At 39.5% G+C, this 22,414-nt stretch overlaps 1 protein-coding gene across 1 annotated transcript in view; it reads right to left on the bottom strand.

Annotated features, from left to right (window-relative positions):
• Positions 1 to 22,414, bottom strand: part of Nbea (neurobeachin) — a 583,161-nt gene that overhangs the window by 173,545 nt on the left and 387,202 nt on the right. Inside the window, 1 exon segment of the mRNA XM_052180490.1 lies at positions 8,710 to 8,853. Within this exon segment, the coding sequence (XP_052036450.1) occupies positions 8,710 to 8,853 (144 nt within the window).

Genomic DNA, 22,414 nt, shown 5'->3' with positions numbered 1-22,414 from the left:
AGGAACATAAGACTCTTAACTTTGAGCACGTTCCTAATCCCCGTGTTCCCTGTCTCATTGTCTATTTGAACCAACAGAGGACATTCTGCCGCAGTAAGTATTTGTAATCTCTGTGCCATAGAGATTCTTGTACTCAAGGCTAAGTCATTACGGTTATGGACTCTCTGCAGGCTCTGGCTTCTGTGTGTGTGCAGCATTAAGTTACAGGAGTAAAATGGTTCAAAGTACATCAGCATGCAGAAAGACTTGCTCATCCTTTGTACAGTGCAGGGGAAAGTGGTCTTTTACCCAAGCTTTGCAACATTGCTAATGCTTTACAAAGAAAGGATCAGGGCACCTGTGGCGGCAATGCCGACCAGTCCTCCTCCTCCTCTGCTCCAAGATGCTAGTGTGAGGTTGTGTTCACTGCAAAGCAGTTCTTTTACCTCACATCTTCCTCCAAGTGTATCAAGCAACACAATTCATGTACCTCTATTGGGCAATGAACATCCCCATTCATGTTCTGTTTAAAACCACGTGAAAGCTTGCTGCCCCATGTACAGAGAGCCACATGAGTTAGGTGATTACTGAGTTAGGTGATTAGTGGTATAACAATAAATTACTAGAAATTTTGTATCCAGAGAAAGATGTGAAGACAAAATTGTTTCAACCAAAACAACGTATTAGAAAAGATCTTAATATTGGGGTTTATAAAACACTTGACCCAACAAAGGATGGCTTATTCTTAAAATAAAAAAGATGTGGAAATGTTATATATGATTTGAGGCATGGCTAATGTCTTATGGACACAGTTGAATTGTGTTGTTATTATAGTTTAAAATTTACAGTCGGGTTAGCAGGACTGTTATTGCTATAAAGAGGTCTTTAATATATTTTATGGACTACAGAACTCATGGTTGAAGAGGACATATATTTTTGGAAACATAGGACTATAGCACAATAAAACACCCACAGGTCTGCCCTGGTCTGGTGGCTTTCTGAGAACAATGATGAGAATCAAGGAGCACTGGGGATTAATGATGGAGCTTTTATTTTATAGCTCTGTGACGGATATTAAAAATGGTATAAAGTTCAATATCTTAGCTTTTATAAGAAATGGGCATGTGAATGACTAGTGAATTCTGTTTGAGGCTAAATGTGGATCCTGTCTTTGGGTATACCATTTATGGCTGGCAAAGCAACTTCTAAATTCAAAGAGAAAGAAGAAAAGAGTTACAGAGTCTCTTAAGGCTTTCCCAACATCAAATAGCTTTTACTAAACAACATTTTGATGAGTTAAGTGTGAGTGAGTCAGGAACATATGGATTAAATTTCCCTTGAACTACACATGCGTTTCAAAATGGGGTCAAGGGGGGAGGGGATCCTGAGTCAAATACATTTACATAGAGAATCCAGAATGTTTAAGAGACATCTTTCTCTGAATGCAAATATCTGTAAATTAATTCTAGTTAAAATCTATAACTAAGATTACATAATGATGAGTGTAAGAATCTTAAATAAATACATGTGTGCTGGAAGACAGGTTCCAGAACAGCCTCTGTTCCTTACGCTAGAACTACATAGCATGGGAGGGTGGACCTGGGCAGGGCACCTGCACTCAAGTGTGGAACAAGGGAGGCTTCTTTTCCCTATTCTAAGTAACATTTAAATAAATCTGTGCTTCTGATACTCCAACTTGTTTGATATAACCAAATTCTATTAACTCTTGGCTTGTAGCACTATGTTGTCTCTTTTATTTTTCTAGAGTTTAGTTTCCACTTTTTCCATGTGTTGTATATCCACCCTCCAATCCATCTCTCTAGTTCAGTCGTAGTCAGGGACACTGAATAAGTCCCACAGAGCTTGTTTCTAGGGAGCAGGAGAAGGGTCCTGGGATCCAGCTTGTATCTAGGTGCATTCTTAGTCTTGTACTTCCCTCTGAATTTGAGTTATCTTAAAAGAGTGTGTGGAAAATTACTTGCTAAGGATTATAAGCCTCTTATTTGAAAAACAAAATCTGTGTAAAAAGCCTGGTTTACATTGTAACGTCCTTTCCCCAGCACTGCTATTTAAAGATCTTTACTACTCTTTTAAAAAAGTATTCAAGGTACCACTCTGGTCTGTTGGTCATAGAACACACTTTCTAGGTGATAAAGAGACCTTTCTTAATCGAGAGCAGCACTGCTATCTTGGTCTTATAATTATGAGAACCTTCAGAGACATTCAGTTAATAAGGACATAATTAGCAGAAGTCAGAATGGAGGAATGAGATCAGCTTTAAGTTTTGCTATCATAGGTTCTTGGCAGGGAAGCAGGTAGGCTGACTGAAGATCTTCCTCTTCTCCAGACGCAGCTCCTCAGTCTCACCCACAGCTCTGTGGCAGCAAACCCTGTGTGCACTGCCTTTCTGCCTGACCCATGCCCAGCTGATCACAAAGCTTCCTTACTCCAACTTGACTTGTTATCCCTGCCTCCAACATAGTAGGCATTCCCCCTGAACACACTAGCTGAGCAAGTCAGGCAAACAGGTAAGCTAACTATGACCTTTCCCACTCCCTCCTCTCCAAATCCAAGAGATTTGTGAAAAGTCTTGGCTCCCCTATTTACTAAACTTTATCAAAAGCTCAGTAAGGGCCTTGTAAGTCAGAGTTAGAAATTTTCCTCATGGTTCACAGAAACACACTGCACAGTCTTTAGGGACTGTGGTGTGAGAGGAAAGACAAGCTTATTTTGGAGTCTTCCGCAGCCTCCAGATAACAAATTGTGCAAAGGCCAAACTGAAACCTGCAAAGGCAATCAGTGCACAGCCTCTTTGAGCATTTGGTGGCTGAACATTAAGCTACTGTCTTAGGCAGAAATCCCCAGAAATAAGATGTCCTGTACATGACACATTATGCACAACTCTTCAGAGCATTATTATTACAAACGGCCCAAAGGTGAAAGACCATAACTCTCCATTAACCAGTGAATAGACAAAATAATGAAGTCTATGTACAAGACAACAGTCCTTACAGAAAGGGCAGATACCGTCCACCATGGGCCATCCCCAACAGCCCCGAGCTGAGTGAAAGAAGACAGACACAAAAAGTGCCCAGACAGAATGCACAGACACATAAAACATGGAGGCAGGAGAGAGAGGGGGGTTTGACTAGAAAGGGAAGGAGAACAGACAAATGGAGGATGGCCAAAGGGCACAAACTTCATTTAGTGGCAATGGAATATTCTGCTTGGTATGGATGTGTAATTGTGAATATACTAAAAATCATGATTTTTATATTTCATCTGTATCAATTTCTTACTGGCATGTGATGTATCTAAATAACATTTCCCAAGAATTGTCAAAAAATTTCCTAGAACTTATAAGCTTAGCCAGTGAATAGTACTTTAAACAGAACTAAAATTGAGATGGGCTTTATCTAAGAGGAAATAGAAGTGCATGAAATAGACTCTGATGGTTCGTTTTCAAAGGTGGATCAATCCAGCTGCAAATGTGAAGAAAACACTTGTGAATGTAAGCTAGTCTAGCTATTCGCTACCCTCCCAACACTGCCAAGGTGTCCCCTTACCCAAACTCAAAGTTTAGTGTGGAAAACTGTAACAGTCTGGCTTGCTTGCAAGGTCATATATCTGATAAGCTTTGAAATAAACAGAATGTAAAATGTAGGGAAGAACCCACATGTGCCTCTTGTTGAATAAAAGAAAAAATTTAAGTGATGAAGTGAAGGATAAGACCCAGATGTCAAGAATGTTCTTTCTGGCTACTTAACTGAGGGAGGAAGGGCCGTGGGCTAGGTTGGCGTATGAACTGTTCTCTGTATTTAGCCAGTATGCCTGCCGTGGTAGACAGAGCCTAAGGTTGCAAGTTCAGAAAATAAACTGCCTCACTTCTGCAACTATGAACTTTTAGTTCTCTTACTGTGAAGTGAGAACTTTGGTTTCTCACAGAGAGGTTATAGAATGGAGAGAAAAAGAATATTTCTGGTGAAAAATGTTTGAACATTAGGTTTATATGGAAAAATCTTTTTAGATATTGGATATTAAATGAATGGCAATAACAGTTTATTATGCAAAAAGTAGTAAGTAAAATTATTGCAATTTATATAATTGATAATAAAACATCATTACTGTCATTAACTCAGTAGAATTCCCTAAATTTGTAAAACTAAATTCTGAAAACAACAATAAAGTAATTTGGCTATGTAAAATATTTCTACTGTCAAATATTTGAGCATCTTTTTAAAGTTTTATTTTTTTTATGTGTATATATAAGTGTCTGCATACAGTATGTGCATCATGCACATCTTGCCTTTGGGCATCAGATAAGAGGGCGTCAGTAACTCATTGAAACTGGAGTTACAGATGGTTGTGTACTGCTATGTGTGTGCCAGGGACTGAACTCAGGTCGTGTGCAAAAACAGCCAGTGCTCTTAACTACTGACTGTATCTCCAGCTTCCTTCCTGGCTCCCTCTTTTTTAAAAGGCTTATTATTTTATTTTATGCTTTTATGTATGTGATGCTTTGAATGGGGCCTGCAGACTCACAGGGAATGGCGCTATTAGATGTGTTGGAGGAGCTGTGCTGCTGGGGGTGGGCTGAGGTTTCAGATGCTCCAGTCAGGCCCAGTGCTCTCCCTTCCTGTTGCCTGCTGACAACAGGATGTAGAACTCTCAGCTCCTTTTCCAGCACCAACTCTGCATTCTGCCTCCATGTTTCCTGCCACAACGATAATGGACGTGTACCCCTCTGAACCATAAGCCAGCCCCAATTAAAAGTTGTTGTTTTTCTTTTTAAAGGTTGTTGTGGTCATGGTATAACATCACAAAAACAGGATGTTAACTAAGACAACGTGTGCCTACACATAAGTTTATGAACCTCATGTTATGCAGGTTCCTGAGCCAGAAGACAGTTTTAGATTTCACGAAACTGGGGTTACAGATGGTTGTGCGCCACCTAATGTGGGTGCTGAAAATCAAACCTAGGTCTTTCTAAAAGCATAAAGTGCTTTTAAACACCTCTCCAGTCCCACACAACATTTTAAGACAACAACAACAACAACAACAACAAACTATCTTGTACCAGTGGGTTGGCATTTTATCAATCAAGTGCATCATCCCCCTGTCTACTCACATAAATCTGAGTTATTCTTCACTCTCATTAGTTGAAACATTTGAAGAAAGAACTTGCTAAATCTAAAATAAAATAATTGGCATTTTAGATTAAATTTAGTTAGCTTATAGTAATTATTTCAGTATTTCAAGAACAAATGTAAGATTAAGTATTTAGGCATATATGGAATCTCAGGGCTAATTCACTTTGGTAGATCACTATAAACTAAAACAGCAATTAAAATAAATTAGATAAGGTGTTAATAATATAATAATTAGTTGACTGGCATACTTGCATATTAAAATCCTATTAGCTGCTTGCTAGAAACACAGTAAGCTGCGTGATTAGTACCCACACACATTTCACTTGCCTCTTGAGATGAACAGCTTAGGAAAAAAGGAAACTAAAAATGAAAAAGAAAATCATATGACATTGAAACTACAGAACTTTATGAACATTTTATTTCTATTAAAAGCCAAAAGTAACAAACAATAAAGAAAATGACAAACATCCAACATCCAACTAAAGTTTTGCTGTTTAAAAGCATTCTTGAAAAAAAGATTAAGAACCTTTGGCAGAATGGAGTTAGGCACCATGTATTAAAGCTAACATTACTGTTCTTAGTTGGTGTGCACTGTCCAAGACCTCAACGTGTTATGAGCAGGGTGAGGTGGGGTGACAGGGGAGAAGACTGAGTTTGTAGTTCCAGGAGAAGACTGCGACACTCTCACATCAGCTGTGTCTCCATCAACAAAGCAGGGTTTGTGAGGAGAGGATAATGGACTGTGTCCAGAAGCAGGCTAAGGTTCACTAGTTACTTATATATATATATTTTTTTGATGCTATACTCTTTTACTTTTTTAAACATTTATTGATTTTAATTTCATGTGTGTTGGCATGTTGCCTACATATATGCCTGTGTGAGGTGTTAGATTTTTCCAGGAAATAAAAAGCTAGAGACATTTGTGAGCCGTTATGAGAAGTGCTAGGAATTGAATCTGGGTCCTCTGGTTAACTGCCGAGTCATCTCTCCAACCCCAGTGCTACACTTCTTATATAAATAATCTGTGGACATATTTCTTTAAGAAATAAAACACTGTAATTTTGATTTCTGGGCTGTTAGTAGATGATGGTGACTTCACAGAATGCTTTCTGAGACACCAAATGAACATGAGATTATATCAATACTATACATAGATGAGCTATGTCCTGCAATGGTGAAGTTCTTTTTAGGCAGTATACAGCACTATCAGGAAATTTAGGACAAATTATGAATAAGAAATACATTATTATCATTTTAAAAATTTACTGTCTGAGACAGCAATAACTATGATAATGACAATTATTCCTTAGAAAAAAGTTACCCATTTATATCATTATAAATAGCTGATTTCATTAAACTTCAGAATCTGGGTCTGCAGCTAACTTCTGGAAGTGAATTTTGAGTGGCAATATCAGTCATGACAGCAGAGATCAATATGGATTTAGAATTTACAAAATTCATTCACTCTCTCTGTCGTCTCTCTCTCTCCCTCTCCCTCTTTCTCTCTCTCCCTCCAGTGAATTCTGTATACTGTTTCTTTGTCTCATTCTGTGCCTTTTCTGGCACGCTTACCTCTCACTTTCTTCCTACTCGAGGCTCCGAGTGACACCCTGCACTACTGTTTTAAAGATGAGCACTGTGGACTATGCAAGGGATCATCAGTATTTTAGGAAAACAATCTAAGCTTTGCAGATAGACATAAGGATCCTGCAGGAGGAAGCTGAGTGGGACCCAGTGGATATGGACAAGTGCAGACCATTCAAAGGAAATCTGCTGAAGGGATGGAGCTAAAGGACTGAGTGGCCAGTGACCTGAAATTATCAATCTTATTTTAAGTGGCTTATGAAATGCCACCATTATTTATAATATACAATATTATAATATATTTAAAATATACACATATTTATAATATACAATAATAATTTATTTCAAGGGTACTTTTATTCTCTAAGGTGTGTGATCTTAATGTTTTTGCTGTTTTGCTTATGCACAAAAATTAAAAATTAGCTACCATTTTAGGGCAGAAACACAGAAGAGTTGCTATTATTTGGTAGGTAGTGACACTGATTAATATTAGTACTGAGCATATTTAATATAATCTTCAAGAGACCAAGGAAACTTGAATTAGCTATCTTCAGGGAATCAAAACGCCAGGTACAGTACACCACACAGCAGTGAAGCATGCATGTGAGTTCAGGGGAAGGAGGAAAGGCGAGGTCAGGCATCACAACACTGAGTTTCCTACCAGCTCAAAAGTAGGAATGAGGCCAGGAAGTCACACTTGCTGTCAAATGAAACAATAGCCTTGGTCTGACTTCATTTCCAAAAGTAAGACCTGAGTGTTTACTTTAGAATTTGAGATAAACATTTGGTATTAAATTTAGGAAACAGAAAATAGATTTTAGAAATAGGAAACAGTTTTCATGATATAGAGTTGTAGTAACAGGCATTTCCGGGACCTGGCACTAGGACAGTCTTCTTGCTTAGTATATTCTCCATTCAGAAGTGGGAGAATGAGAGTTCATCTCCTCTGTGTTATGAATAATCAGATTTCACTGGAGGGATGAATCACTTCAGGCTTTTATATAGCTACAGCAGATTATTTTCAGTAAGCAAGCTCCTGGAAACACAGTAATATTATAGATAAAAAGATAAACAGAAGTACACACTCCTTTCTTCTCCAATGCTATATGGGCTGAAGAGGAACTGAGGTTACAGCTCAACTGGGGTCTGAGACTATGAGGCAGGGTGGTTCTGTGGTCCTTTGTTTGAAATTCAATTTCTGTGCACAGGTCAAGCTGCTCTTTTACTCAAGGTCCTCTTGCCAAGTGCTGAGAGGGCAGTATATCACCATATCCAGCAAACACAGAGCTTTAACCTGGCTCTAGGTAGGATATAACCTCCCAATCTGGTTACTGGGCCCCATCTGGTTACTGGTATTCTCCCAGCCTGTACTCAATTTCTACTGGTTGCTTTTTGACCTGCTTTTATCAGACCCCCAAGTTTATTGGCTGATTCTCTAAGATGTCCACACACACAAAGGCAATGGCACATCCTGTTCTCAATGACCTCAGACCAACACCAGGACAAAGAGAACTTGAAGGTAAAACAGGGGAGGTTAGCTGTTTGTAACAGTGGTTTAGAACTGTAGAGGCAGAGCAAAACAAGAGTGAGACATTCCAAATAATTCAGTCTGGAGGGGCTGGCAATCCCATGCTCACCTTGATAAAGTGCCCATTTTCCAAGGCTGTTGGCATGTTAGAGAGGCTGAAGTCAAGGGATTCATCATCCTACCCCACCTCCCAATGGCAGTAGAGGTTTTATTTGAGGATGTGTATTCAGAATTATTTTCCTGTCTAAGCACCGCTCCTCATTACACAGGTGTGCTGCTGCTTGTCAGTGGAGCGCATTTGCTTGAAGTCCCAGCTTCAATTCTAGAGACTGAGGCACACTAAATTATCAGCACTCATATGACTGAGCATGATAGCAAACACTGACATACATTCCTTCACCAGGTGTCACAGTGAGTTCTGTGGCTTTATGTATTCCTCACAACAAGCAGAAACATATTAGCAAGTACCTGCAAGGTTGTCAATTTCCTTCTCCTGGAGTAGGCTGACCGCATCATCGTCTCCTTCCAACATAAGCTCAGCCTCTGAGTTCTGGTTCACAATTGCTTGGCTTCTGAAAGCTTTCTTGGACTTCACCACATCTTCTTCAGTGCCTACGTTCAAGCAAAACAGCATTTTGGGTTACTGTAGATGTACCTGCCTTAGTGGGTGTTACAGACAACATTTTCTTTATTATATGCTGTGTCTGCTATTTCTTTACATCGGCAGAGCACTTTAAAATACTTTATTTTTCTTGCTTGGATATCTGTAAGAAAAATTAGAGCTGTACTCCTTACTTTACTGCTGAGGGCGTAGGCACAGCCAGCTCCTGCCCACCGTGGGCCTGTAGCCCACCCTTGTATTTTCTTTACAGTGCTCTGTCTCTCTCCGGCTTTAGCCACAGCCTTGCTGTCTCTTTGAGACCAGTTCTCTCTGACTTGCCAAGGCTAGCCTTGAACTTGTATCTCTCCCGTGGATCTCTGAGTGGCAGGGATTCCAGGTGTACGTTACCAGGCCCGGCTATAACCCATTCCCTGTGACTCTAGAATCACGTACACTCTACAAAATATCTGCATCTGCCTCTGTCAAATTCAGCTTTCTGACACGTACTATTTGAAAACTTGATTTATATAATTATAATGTAATAGAAATGAACTAATCAATAGTTTTTGAAAGTAGGTAAGATAGATACAAAGAAAACAGTAGAGTATTCACTTCTGAGTCAAGAAATTGGTCAATTGGGGAGCTACAAGGAGGTGACCATGACTGATGCTCAATAAGTCTACTGCACATCAAGTGGTTTCTTTACCAATTGATAAAATAAATTTCTAAAGTTATAATCCTTTTTGGTATACAAAATAATATAAAACCATAGCAAAATACATAAAATGAGAAGAAAAATGGAAATTTAGAAAACTACATGTCATCAGATGAATGCTTAGCAACTAGTACATTCAAGCTCCTCTTGGATTTGACTGCTTGACAAACATTTCCACATTTACTCTCAAACACCGGCTGTGGGTGCTGATCATCTAAAATTATCTAAAATTATCAAAACTGAGAACAAACAAGGAACATACATGAGTGTGTGTGTGTGTGTGACACACACACACACACACACACAATTCCACATAGGAAAAGCTCTATTTCATACCATTGCAGCTTAAGGCATGCCATGCCAAACATACACCATTTTGTCTGTGTCCCTTGAAGTTCAAATCAGAGGGAAACACAGCGTGGCACTCACTGCATCTGGTTCAGGCTTACAGCACTAACTAGTAAAATGCAGCATGCTGTGCTTAGTGCTCAATTCTGTGACAATGTTGCTAGAACTTCTAGGCTCAAATGATCAGTACACCTAGACTCATTCCACAGCCCTTCCAACAGTCCATCAAGGTGGGTGTTAGCCAACTGCTTTCCTGGAGGCACATCTAGGCACTACAAAATTTGTCCTGGGAACCAGCATGTGAGCCTACTGTCAACCTTCTTATGTAGCTTTCCCTTCCCTTCCCTTCCCTTCCCTTCCCTTCCCTTCCCTTCCCTTCCCTTCCCTTCCCTTCCCTTCCCTTCCCTTCCTTTCCCTTCCCTTCCCTTTCCTTTTTCTTTTCCATAGAGACAGGGAGCCAGTTTTACTTGCTAAATACAAACTGACTCAAAGACCACAAAAATATAAAAATGCATGCTGCAGAGGCCACTACACCAGAGCCACTGCAGGCAGAGTACCATTAGCCAGAGCGCCATGCTGCCACTCCATCCCTCCTGGGCAGCAGCCCCTGGGAAGCACGGTGAACACCGTGCAGTCAGCTAAACAGTGACTGTGTGTGCTTAAAAACACTCGAGACAAATACTGCTATTGCAAAGCAGTGCTTCAGTGGAGACTACACGGGCTCTATGAGATTCTTCTTTCACTGGCTCACGGGTGATCGTCACTTCTGCAACACCAGATGAAGGATAGAGCATGGAATGGTTCTGACCCATCCCAATTACAGACCCCTCAATGTCTGGGGAGGAGTCGTTACAGTTACAAGCCCTTTGCTTGTTGGGAGGTAAGTTCATCAGGTGAACTTTGAGCTTGCTTACTTTAACAAAGGATGTGAATGCAATGATAAATACCGAGGCACCTTCTCACCGACATAACAGTATCCATGCCTGCATTCCCAGCTGAGCAAGGTCGCTTGTTCCTCCTCCACTACAGCGTAGGTCGGAGGCTGAAGATTCTTCTCGAGTGGTGCTCACCACTGTGCTACTTTCAGTCATTACCTGGTCATGGCTCACACGACCCTAACACTTTTTCAGAATGGTCATCCTATAAGCATGTTGTGTTACTGTTTCATTTTATGTGTTAGCCCCTGTAACGAACACTCACAGCAAGACTTACACTGTAGGGTAAAACCTAGACTCCTTGGCTCAGCTGAGCAAGTTATCTGAGCCTCTCACTGGCAGCCTTAATGGGCTCTGCCCACTGGCCCACAGCAGCTTCTGGACTATGTCCTCCTATCCCCCTTGATATGTGCTGATGTTAGGCTCAATGTAAGGGGTATTCCTTTACTTTTTCCTAATTGCCCTTCACAATTCTCTTTCTCCAGACATCTGTCCTAAGTGACTCCTGTGTGATGTCACAGCCGATATCTTTGGCTACGTATTGGAGGTGCGATCTCTTGTGTGCCTGCCCTCCACACTGTGACTATTACATCTTTGTAGCATTAGGGTCTGACACTTGGTAGGTGCACATGATCTGCTGAAGTTTAGGTGTCAACCAAGTCCCTTCTCATGATTCTCTGACTTGTCAACTCTTTCTCGTAGAGTCTCCCCACTCCTCAGGAATCTTGCAGGTCGTCTACCTGGCACCATGAACTGCAGCTGCCTGCATGTTCATCTCCACGGATGCCTGGAGGCGCTTCGATGGCTGGAATCCCATATCTGTCTCTATTTCTATCATTTAGCACACTGCCTGGTAAGGAGCAAACACTGGTAAATAAGTGAACTGAGACACAGGAGTCATCTCTGGATAGCTCTCAATAAAAATTTCCTCAGATGTTCTAGAATCTCACTTATTTGTTTTAATTTGTGTGAAATGGAGCCCAGTTCTTTGTATTAAAGTAACAAAGTTCTTTAAGTTTCAGTCAGCCAAATAAGCACATTTTTCCTTAAATCACTATGATGGTAAAAAAAAAAAAAAGATTGGTTTTATGTTATGTGATTCTATGTTATCACAATAAAAATCTACCCGTAAAGAGCATGTGATAGAAGGTGAGCTTGGAGATGTATCAAGCTTAGCATCTGTTTTCTTCTAGCTTTGAAACAGCAAACATTTGAGACTTTTCGATATTTAATTCAGGAATTGGTATCAACCCTGCTGATCACCCCTGCTGAAGTGTTCCCAGTTTGCAACCCAGTGAACTTACCAGTTTTGTGGAACTGAAACAAACATTTGTCTAGATTAGAGTATATGAGATTTAAGGTGCTTTTCAATCACAATATCCTTTATGAATTAGAGTTTCATCCATCAACATTACAGCAAAAGGAGGTAAGGTCTCAGAGGGCTGTCTCATTACAAGGCTTGTAAACACTGTCCTTAGAAAGAATTGGTTTATCACCTAACAAATCAAAATCTGATTGAGAGGAGAATTTATTTGAGATCATCTGTCTTAGAAGACATGTTGAACCAAATGTACTTCTTGGCCTCTTTAGCCATTCATCAAGAAATTAACAAGCGAACGCCACAAACCACCAGAGCGCCTTAGACTTGAAATGGGAATCATGAAGAACAAGCAAAACTAGACAAAGGCGACAGGGCGGCTTTTTTTTTTTTTTTTTTTTTTTAAAGAAATTAGAAAAATGGCATGGAAATGTAAAGGTTTAGAAGAAAAAGTATCATGGACTTGAGGATGAACAAAGTGCAATGTAAAATTATGGTTTCATTCCCTATCATGTTTTAAATACAGGAAAGCATTTTCTGTAGACTTATTCATAGAGTCACAGAGATATAGTGCAACCCCGAAGCCATTTTTCCTTCATAAATTTCTTTTAATAACCAGGAAACTAGTGAGTCCAAGTATATTCTAATTCAGGTAGTTAATTACCTAACTTACTTCGTTGTTACCACACTAGGGATGGAACTTGGGGCCAGGCATGCTAGCAAGGCACTATCACTTGAGCTGACGTCCCAGCTCTGACAAAGTGTAATTTAGAAGAGACAGGAGCACTAGAATGTCTTCTACATTGCTACCATATGCCAGGACCACAGGGCTTTGGTATACTGCTTTAGTTTTCATTCTCTTAAGAACCCTAGAGTTAAAATACACACCTGCTTCTGCCCAGACTACAAATTTCTTGAAAAATTTATCAGGATCTAGCAATTAGTTTGTCATCATTATATTATTTTGTATCAATAAGCAAATACCATAAAGAAAAATATGGTTATTTTTGATTTAAGGGATTATTTTACAGTTAACTGTGGATACTAAAAAAAGAGCAGCAGTCACTCAGCTGAAGATATCATTTATTTTATCTTATTTTTTTTCAATTTCAAACTATTTAATAGGATACTTTTTTAAATAGTCGACATCATAGAGAATTTATTTGGTGAGCAATCAATTCTGATTCTTTTTTTTATTTTCTATATTCTTTGTTTACATTCCAAATGCTTTCTCCTTTCCCGTCCCCCACCCCCATATGTCCCTTAATAGGATACGTGACACTAAGATTTTCTACAGCCTCTATGTGGCACTACTTTTTTAATTAATTAACTAATTAATTATTTTTTTAACATTCCATATTTTATTCCTTCCCACCTCCATCAACTCTCTGACTGCTCCACATCCCATACCTCACCTGACCTCTAACTCCCTGGGGCCTCCAGTCTCTTGAGGGTTGGGTGCATTTTTTTCTGAATCCAGACCCGGCAGTCCTCTGCTGTCTGTGTGATGGGGGCCTCACATCAGCTGGTGTGTGCTGCCTGGTTGGTGGTCCAACATTTACTTTGAAATGCTTCACTTGGAGCTTTTCTTGGTGGCATTTGTGTCCCTTTTGCCTAGTTCTGGTGCAGTCCTTGGGATGGATGGAACCCAGGTCCATGGACACTCAAGGTCAGTAAGTGCTCTATAACTGATCTACATTCTCATTTGCTTAGAGCAGTCTAATTTCTCTCTCAGGCACTGAGTAAGGTGGGAAGACACATTTGTTGAGACAGCACATAGAAGTAATACTGTTAGATCTCACCAACTAGTTATGTATACACCATTGATTAAGTTACTTTTCTTATTTATATTCTTTCATTTATACCCATTATAAACATTAAAACAAATCCCCATCAATTTCTTAAGTTTAGTTTTCAATTGGTGAAAGAAGAAGAATTAGCATTTTCTCAACCTAAGTCTCAAGGGATTACTGCAAAATTGAAATGAGATAGCGAATCTTATCCATTTTGAACTTTATTAAACTTACCCTAAAGCTTTATCGCTCATGATATTGCTGGACAAGATTTATACAAAGAAAGAAAACAAGTGTGCAAAAGGGAGGTTCATAAACCTAGACTGAGAGCAGCCTGATCCTGAGGTCCTGGGTGTGCCGCTCGGTCACAGCCGCTGACAGTGCTCTGTGCATTGGGAGACTTCCTTCCCGCATGCTATGGAGCAGTCTGTTCATAATCCTTACAAAGCCCAACGCACCCCAGCTGGACTAGAAGAGATGCTTCCTGAACAAAGAATAGACAGCCCATGTGCTGTTAAGTTCTGGTGAAACGGAACTGTTTTATGCACTGCATTCACTGAGTTATTATTAAACAAGTTACATGAGAATCTACTTTATTTTTAAATTTATTGTCGATGTCATCACCATTACCATCTCTGAGGTCTATGGTGCTAACCTAAGGCCTCAGATATGCTAGGGAAACATTCTAAAACTGAACTATGTCCCTAATCCCTTTTCTTGCTTTTTGAAAAATTTTGATACAGGATCTCAAAAAGTTGCCCAAGCTAACCTTGAGGTTCCAGGGAAGGCCTGGGAAGCCTTGTAATAGTGATCCTCCAGGCACTGCCTCTGGCCTTGCTGGGGTCACAGGCACATGCTACCAGGCTAGTTAGTCCAGCACCAACATTTCTGATGCTTTTGAAATGTTTTACTCAGTTATGTTAACAATATGAATGTTTAAAATCTTGGTTATCTGAAGGAGAATACCTTATGATTTCTCAGTAAAAACAAGTTTAACATAGCATTTTCCCATCTTTGTAGGAAGGGTAGCAGAGTGAAAATTTTACCTAATTCTAATTTGGCCAAAATGTATGCTTGCAAAATTTGAATGTTTGTAGATATCTGAAAATTAGCTAGCTTCACAAGACAGGCATTCTTTTCAAAAGAGAAATCTTTGAAATAACCATCATTGCACAATATATTTTTCTTGTTCAATGTGTCAACATATATAAAATTCTGCAATTAATTTCAATCTTAAACATCTTTTTTTTAAAACAAAATATGGATATTTTGGGGAATGTTAAGAGAAAGACTTTTTTCTTTAAAAGTTTTCTTTGAAATTCAAGTCAGAGAAACAAATACCTTTACAGAATGGTGCTTTTATTGTTTCTTTGTTTTTGTTTATTTTGTTTTTGTTTTGCTTTAGCTCTACACAATTTTTTATTTAACTGCCACCAAAAGAAAAAGAATTTAAGAAAAATGTATACCATATACCTTTCACCCAATCACACGAGCTGCAGTTACATGACCCCATGTGGTGATATGCATGTGTCAGCCTGCTAAAGAGCACCACACAGTTCTGAACACCGGACAGTGAAGAATAAAGGAATGTTTCTACAACAGAGAAATTTACTGCTCCCAACTTCCGGTGGTGGGCTTAGTGCCCATGTGAGGAGAAAGCTCATGTATGTGGAAATTTGCCCTACCAGTTACTTACTAGCAAATATTTCCCTTTTAAGTAATTTTAATTTTAGAACTAATCTTAGAGTTTCATTTTAAACACAGAACAAATATTTTCTCCTTAATATGGGGATATAAAAGGAAAGATTCTTTTTTAACTGCACCACTGTCTGAATAAAATACAGAGATGGGGGGAGAAAGAAGGAGGGGGGAGAAAAAAGGACGGAAGAAATGAAACAAAGAAGAAAGAACAGAACAAAAAAACCCCAGGGAAATCCCAATGGTGAAAACTTATAAAGACCACATTAAGGAGACTGGAACCCTGAAACATATTATCTCCTTTTATATGTGATCGATCTCCCCAGAAGCTTCTTACCATCTGCATAAACTTCACTGAAAAAACATCCCTACACGTAAAACAAACCGCTCACACTCAGACAGACAATTTCTGTGTGTTAAGGACAGGCCATCATGTAAACACAGATGGGTAAGTTTATTAAGTCACATGTAAAAGCCAACCAGCCTTTTAGCTGCGGCATTTCCATTCAGGTGAAGAGTATCTAAACACCACTCCCATTACAACTCGTTACTGCTGATTTGGAGCTTAGTGAGTGATAAGTAGATTTTATAAGATCTGGGAATGGCTCTCGGACTCGAAGGCGCATCTCTACCTTGCATACAATGGGAGCAGTGCACCCTTTGTGTTTCTGCTGAGGAGGAGAGGAGGAATGTGCAGACATCCCTCATTCCTTCAGGTAGGCAGCCCTCTGAACATCGGAGGAAAATGTTGCTGATATGTAGTACACATTCAGAGTTAGCAATCTGGGTATTAAGATTCAGTGTTCACAGATTATTCTGAGTGTTAAAACCTTATTTAGATTAGTTAGGTTTGTAATGACTGACTGAAATTCAAGAGAGAGAGAGAAGAAAATGGCTACCTAACGCCCACAGTTATTGCTTAGTGGAAAAGGACACCAAGGACACTTGCAAGTAAAAGAATTGGATCAATATTAACGCGGTTTTCATTTCATGCTTCCCCAACCCCAGTAAGCTGATAATATACTCTGATTATGTGAACTGCCTGAGAGTAACACAGGTTATTAGAGCAGGAGGTGGAAATGGGAGGCACTTTTTATATTGACAGGCCTGCTAATAGAGTATACTGATTTTCCAAGACATGTAATACATTTTCACAATTTGGTTCTGACAGCAAAAACAGAATTTCATTTATTCCTAATTCAAAATATTCATATGTAAGCAATATTTCTTAGAGCAGACCAACAAAGGGGATACTCATAAACAGAATTTTAAGCCCAAAAGTACAATTAAAAAGGTGCAAGAAAATGTTATGCATTAGGTGAATTTAAGCACAATAGTCAATGCAGAAAACTGTAGTCTGTGCTTTTTAAAGAAAAATTGATAATATATATCACATCAGCTCTCTATGCATTTCAGGATAGATAGCTTTCATTAGAATTGTGACTAGTCATGAAGTTAGGATGATGCATAATCATTTAGAATAGGATTTTGTTGTGTTAGAAGACACAGGGTACATTTTACTTGAGGGAAAACAAACTTGCTCTTGGGTGGACCTGACCCTCAGTATCATGCAGGTCATGGCAATGTGTCTCAGCTATGTGTCTGAAGTCACAGCGGTTGTCTGCATCCTCTGACACAGCGCAGAGAACAGCGCTGGGAGGTAGGAGTACTGAAATGGAAGAACTGCGGCCTGTCCCTCCTCCTTTAAGCACTGTTTTCCTCTAGAAAAAAGAGGTGGGGATGGAACCCGGAAAGGCAAGAAACCTAATTCATGTGTCCGGAGGGGTAGTCAGGAGCAGAATGGAAGCCTGGATCCTAGTGAATCCTGCCAAGGGAAAAACAGGAAGTAGATACATAGAAAGCACAGCGAAAGCGTGGCACAATCTGCCCTAAACATCTCAGACTAAAGAAAAGAGGTAAAGACGTGGGTAAAGGGTAGAACACGCTCTGAGGAGGCAAACAGCCTGTTCAGAAGGCGGGAGAAATGGTAACTAGCTTCCTCTTCCTCTTTCTTACTGAAACAAAGCCTAGCTAGGGCACTGATGAATGCAGGCTATCTGAACAGTACTTTATAAAATCCAAGAAGTGCTGGAGATGTAGCTTAGTGGCAGAACGCTCTCTAACATGCATGGGCTTGGGACCAACCCAAGGACCTCAAAAAATAACTAATAAATAAATAAATGAATACAAAAATAAATAGAATCAAAGCCAGACTAACAAGTAAAATAAATTGAAAAAAAAAAAAAAACCCTCACAAAACGTTATGTTTTCACAAGTAACACAATATATAGAGTCCACCAGTGATGCTAAGGTATTCTGTATTGCAGTATCTTTATAGGGGACATGCAGTGAGTGTTACCAGATGTTTCAGGTAAACTCTATGTAAGGAAACCTTCCACAGTGCCCAAGTGTACAGAGAACATGGTGTGGTGGTGCCTGGGGTGAGCTTTGGCTTTGCCCACCATACCTAGGTCACCTTATTTCCTTGGTTTGATCTTCCCCAAACATCAAACTTTCAGGTCATTTTCAAGGCATCTCCCAACAGCACGAGCCTCAGTGCTTCCTGCAGTACTTGCCTCCACGTGGGTCCATTACTCTGTGTGCTTCTGCACATGCCCTCTCTATCTACTCAGCAATGTAGAGGAATTCAGTTCATATTTTCAATGGCCGCTCAGACACTGACCTTCATGGAGCTCACAGCACCATGGCTGCACTGCAAGGCAAATATCTATTATACTATGCATATGATTTACACATGAACGCATAACCAGAAACTGGAATAAAATAAGCAAACTTATGAAGAAGCATGTTTTGCCTTGCCACTTGGCAGCAAGTCCATTAGCTAAATTTTACCCTTGCTTTCTCTCTCACATCTCAAGGTGCTCTGAGTTCAACAAAGCATAAACACAAACAACTCATTTCAGATCTTTAAAATGACACATTTGTAGATTTGTCTTTAGAAAACTCATCCATCAACTGGGTTTCTAAAACTGATCAAAGATGCGGTTAAACATCATGCAAAGACCTCATCAAATATGAATATATATATTCAGTGACTAGATTTTTATTGAGCACCTCGCTCTACAAAGCCTGGGTGCTCCTCTCCTCTCCTCTCCTCTCCTCTCCTCTCCTCTCCTCTCCTCTGCTCCCTCCTTATTTTGGTGATTTCTAATCTTTCCACTCTCACTTCCCTGGTCAGCTGATAAATTCAGAATCTTCTCTTGAGGCAGTTTCACAGCTACTATACGGTCTGTACCTTTGGACATCCAGGCTCCTGTGCTCCTGCAGTGTAGATATGCTCAGGGGCAAAACCCCATACCTAGAACATATGTGGCACACAGAAACTCCTCGATAGTGCCTTTCAGTTAGTACAAAGTTAAACTTCTGAATCTATTTACAGAGTAAGTGTCTGAATCCTCAACATAAGAACAGGTAGCTTGTTGGAACAGTTTTTGATATGAGAAATAACATTTATGTCTGAATGGGTATTATAAGCTTTTCTGAACCCATTTTAGGAAATCTCATAAGTCATTTTACTAGCTCATAAAACCATCCAGTGAAGACAAGGATAGGAGACTAAGCTTATGAGGTGCTATCAAGAAGATCTGGCAGGCAACTGCCTCCAGGTCTTTCCCTCTCTGAAATCAACTGCATCATTAATTTTTCAGGAAGTTACTGGAACTTAATTCAAACCACTAAGTTTTATTCTAAACATGGAGACCCAATTAATAACGTACCAATTAGCGCAGGAGTTTGCTCATGTTTCTACATGGTACAAAGTGGGCTCTACAATGCTGTAAGGACTGCAAACTCTTGGGGGAATGAAGACGGGTAATGTCATAGTTTTTCCCAATTGCTGCATTGCTGCATTGCTGCACAATGTGGTTTCCACTCTCAGTGCCGTCATATTTATGATGACTGCATGTAACACATTACAGTAGCCATGCATGCATCAGCAGGCTAATTTAATTCCAGCTCATTACAGAGCTGCTTTTTGTGTATCAAGGTCATAACTTGATGGCTTCACAAGCTTAGATAAATCAGGTGTTAAGCAGATACATCTCTGAGGAACCTAAGAATGCTCTCATTTGCAATTCTTAGCATATCTTATTATTTATTGCCAAAGAAATGACTGATTAACTTTGTCATCTTTGCTCTGTGTTTTTTCTCCCTCCCTCAGGCTGAGGCAGCCTGCCCTCTTCTGCAGTGCCAGATCAGACCTATTTAAGATGATGTCTTTGATCACAAGACAGGAAGCACTTGCGATTTTAGGCTTTGATGAAATGTAGCTCCACTGTAATTTTATGGAAGGAAAACAGAAGCCCAAATGATGACTGACAATCAACAAAGAGGACCGAGCTTACTCAGAGTTTGCCCTCTTCTTTGTCAGACAGCATCTTCACACACTAGACTACGCCAGGATTTGAGGAGTCTAGGTTTTACTTTGATATGTGACACTTAAAACCTACTATTTCAATTGCTTACCTATTAGCTAAAATTTGCCCAAAGAATAAACCATGCAGATGTGAAGATGAGTTTTAAAAGACTTTTCTTATGTCTCTCTACTGCTATAGTTTGTAAATGTCCTGATGATCAAATTTTCACTTGGAAGAGGTTTTACTATTAAAAACCACCTAAATTACACATTCAGTTCATGCAAAATTAGCACATTAAACGCCAAGAAAAAGAAAAAGGAATGCCTCTAGGTTTTTATTAATCACACTCCAACACCAGAGACTGCGACTGTGTCAAATCATACTGAATCTTTTGCACACGGCAACCTCATAAATTATTCAACTCATTAGTGTTACTAAAATACAGGAAAAACTCCATCACTGCAAAGTCTATTTTCCAACTGAAAAGGTCAACTAGAAGTTTTAATAATAAAATCAGAGAGCAAACTTTCAAAATAATTATGAAATAAAATTATTGTCTTTTGTTTCCTTAAAATTATATCCAGCTGATTGTTTACTTAAAGTAAGAATTCAATTTTTTGCTTGAGACTCCAAATAAACTGAAAATAATACCAAGAAATCTGAATTACAGCCAAATGTCCCTTCCCATCCTGGAAGTACAGCTCTATTATAATCGAAACCGTGTGTCTGGGTTTAGGATATAAGGAACGATCAAGTGACACAAGACATTTCCACTAAACATGAAGTGCACTGCCTCTCCTTCACGTCTCTTCTCCCCCAGGAAACTCTCGGTCTCCAAAGCCACAGCCTACACTAACACATGACTCAAGCTGGGCTTCAGAGTCCAGATATGCTTTACCACTAAGAGAACACTGCCTATTTAAGACCCTGAAAGAGAATTTCGCAGTTTACAAGTCCTCAACAATTATGACTAAAGCATTACTTGGTTCCTGAAACGCTTCTTTCTACCTCATGGATAAATGACACAGTTTTCACCAAAATCCATGGCAGAGACTGTTCATATTCAAAGCTAGGATTTAAAGCAAGGCAAAATTTAAAACAAGATTTAATCATAGGGAGGGAGGTAGAAATGTGATAATTACTTGATAAGGGAAGAAGGAATGCATTTATTTCAATCTGTCCTAGGTAGTGTTCAGGAATTTGCAGCTTTGTCCTATGAGGGCGCCCTAGCCTGCTGACCCGACATCACAGGTCTACGAGGTGGCTGCTGGTCTGCATCCTGCTAGACTTCAGCATACAGAAACATATTTCCATGTTTAATGAAGGGTATTCAGACAACAGGTCACGTTTTATGTAATTTTTGGTTTTCATTTTGGTTTTATATTGATATTCTGAATATAAAACTTTAAAATCAGAATCTGCTTTCAATTAGGTTTCCCAGCGTCTATTTTTATTGAAGGAAGTGCTCTGTAATCACTACTGGCAGTTACTTCCCTCTTCTGAGCAAGGGCTTCATGTGCAGTTAGAGGGCAAGCACGGCTGCAGGAAGTGGGGATCCTGGTTGCTTGCAACCTGCCTTTTACTTGTCTGTAGACATCCCTCCCTGGAGTCTTTCGACTCTCCTGTCCTGGGCTCCTTTCCTGACTACCAACCCTTTCCTCAGCTCCTGAGGTCCACAGATCACAAGGCCTGATGAAAGCTTGAAATGGTGTATGTACCCTGGGAGTGGTCAGGGAGGGAGAGCTGTAGATGTTATCTTTGGTCTTCCACACCATGACCTGAACTCTGGAGAGGGACCATCATGTGACTACCCATAAGAACTGTACAGATGTTTTGAGTATTTGTGGCCTAGCTATGATGTTTCTTCCTAATAACTGTCAAAGAAAAACACCCTTCTTTCTTTTCATTAAGGACCCTAACACAAGAGTGACAACAGGTCCTGAATACTGTTCATCAACTAGCAATTAAAATGAATGAAAATAATTTAAATACATTTTAAATTCCCATGTAGTACACAAAAGGCTTACTAACATAGGTCACCCATTTAAGCAATACAGGAATACTATCTTTTAGTTCAGGTTTATCAACAAAACTTTCTACGTGACTAAAATTTGAACTTCCATTTCAAAGGGATTTTAAGATACAAAGAAAACACAAAGAGAACTATTTTTTTTAAAAGCAGGAACAAAATGGCTACACTTACCTCCTTAAGAACAAGAATAGCTTGACATGATATGAACTATACAATACTGCAAAACTATTTATCAAATGTGGTAAACTTTAAAATAGACAGCTCACTCAAGTACTGTCAGATTAGTGAAAATCAACATAGCAATAACTCTAGGATTAAAAGTGCGCAACACCCACTACAAGGACAGTGCTCATTATC

Source organism: Apodemus sylvaticus, chromosome 4 (assembly GCF_947179515.1).
Source record: "Apodemus sylvaticus chromosome 4, mApoSyl1.1, whole genome shotgun sequence".
Lineage (NCBI taxonomy): Eukaryota > Metazoa > Chordata > Mammalia > Rodentia > Muridae > Apodemus > Apodemus sylvaticus.
This window is presented reverse-complemented; position numbering and strand designations above follow the sequence as displayed.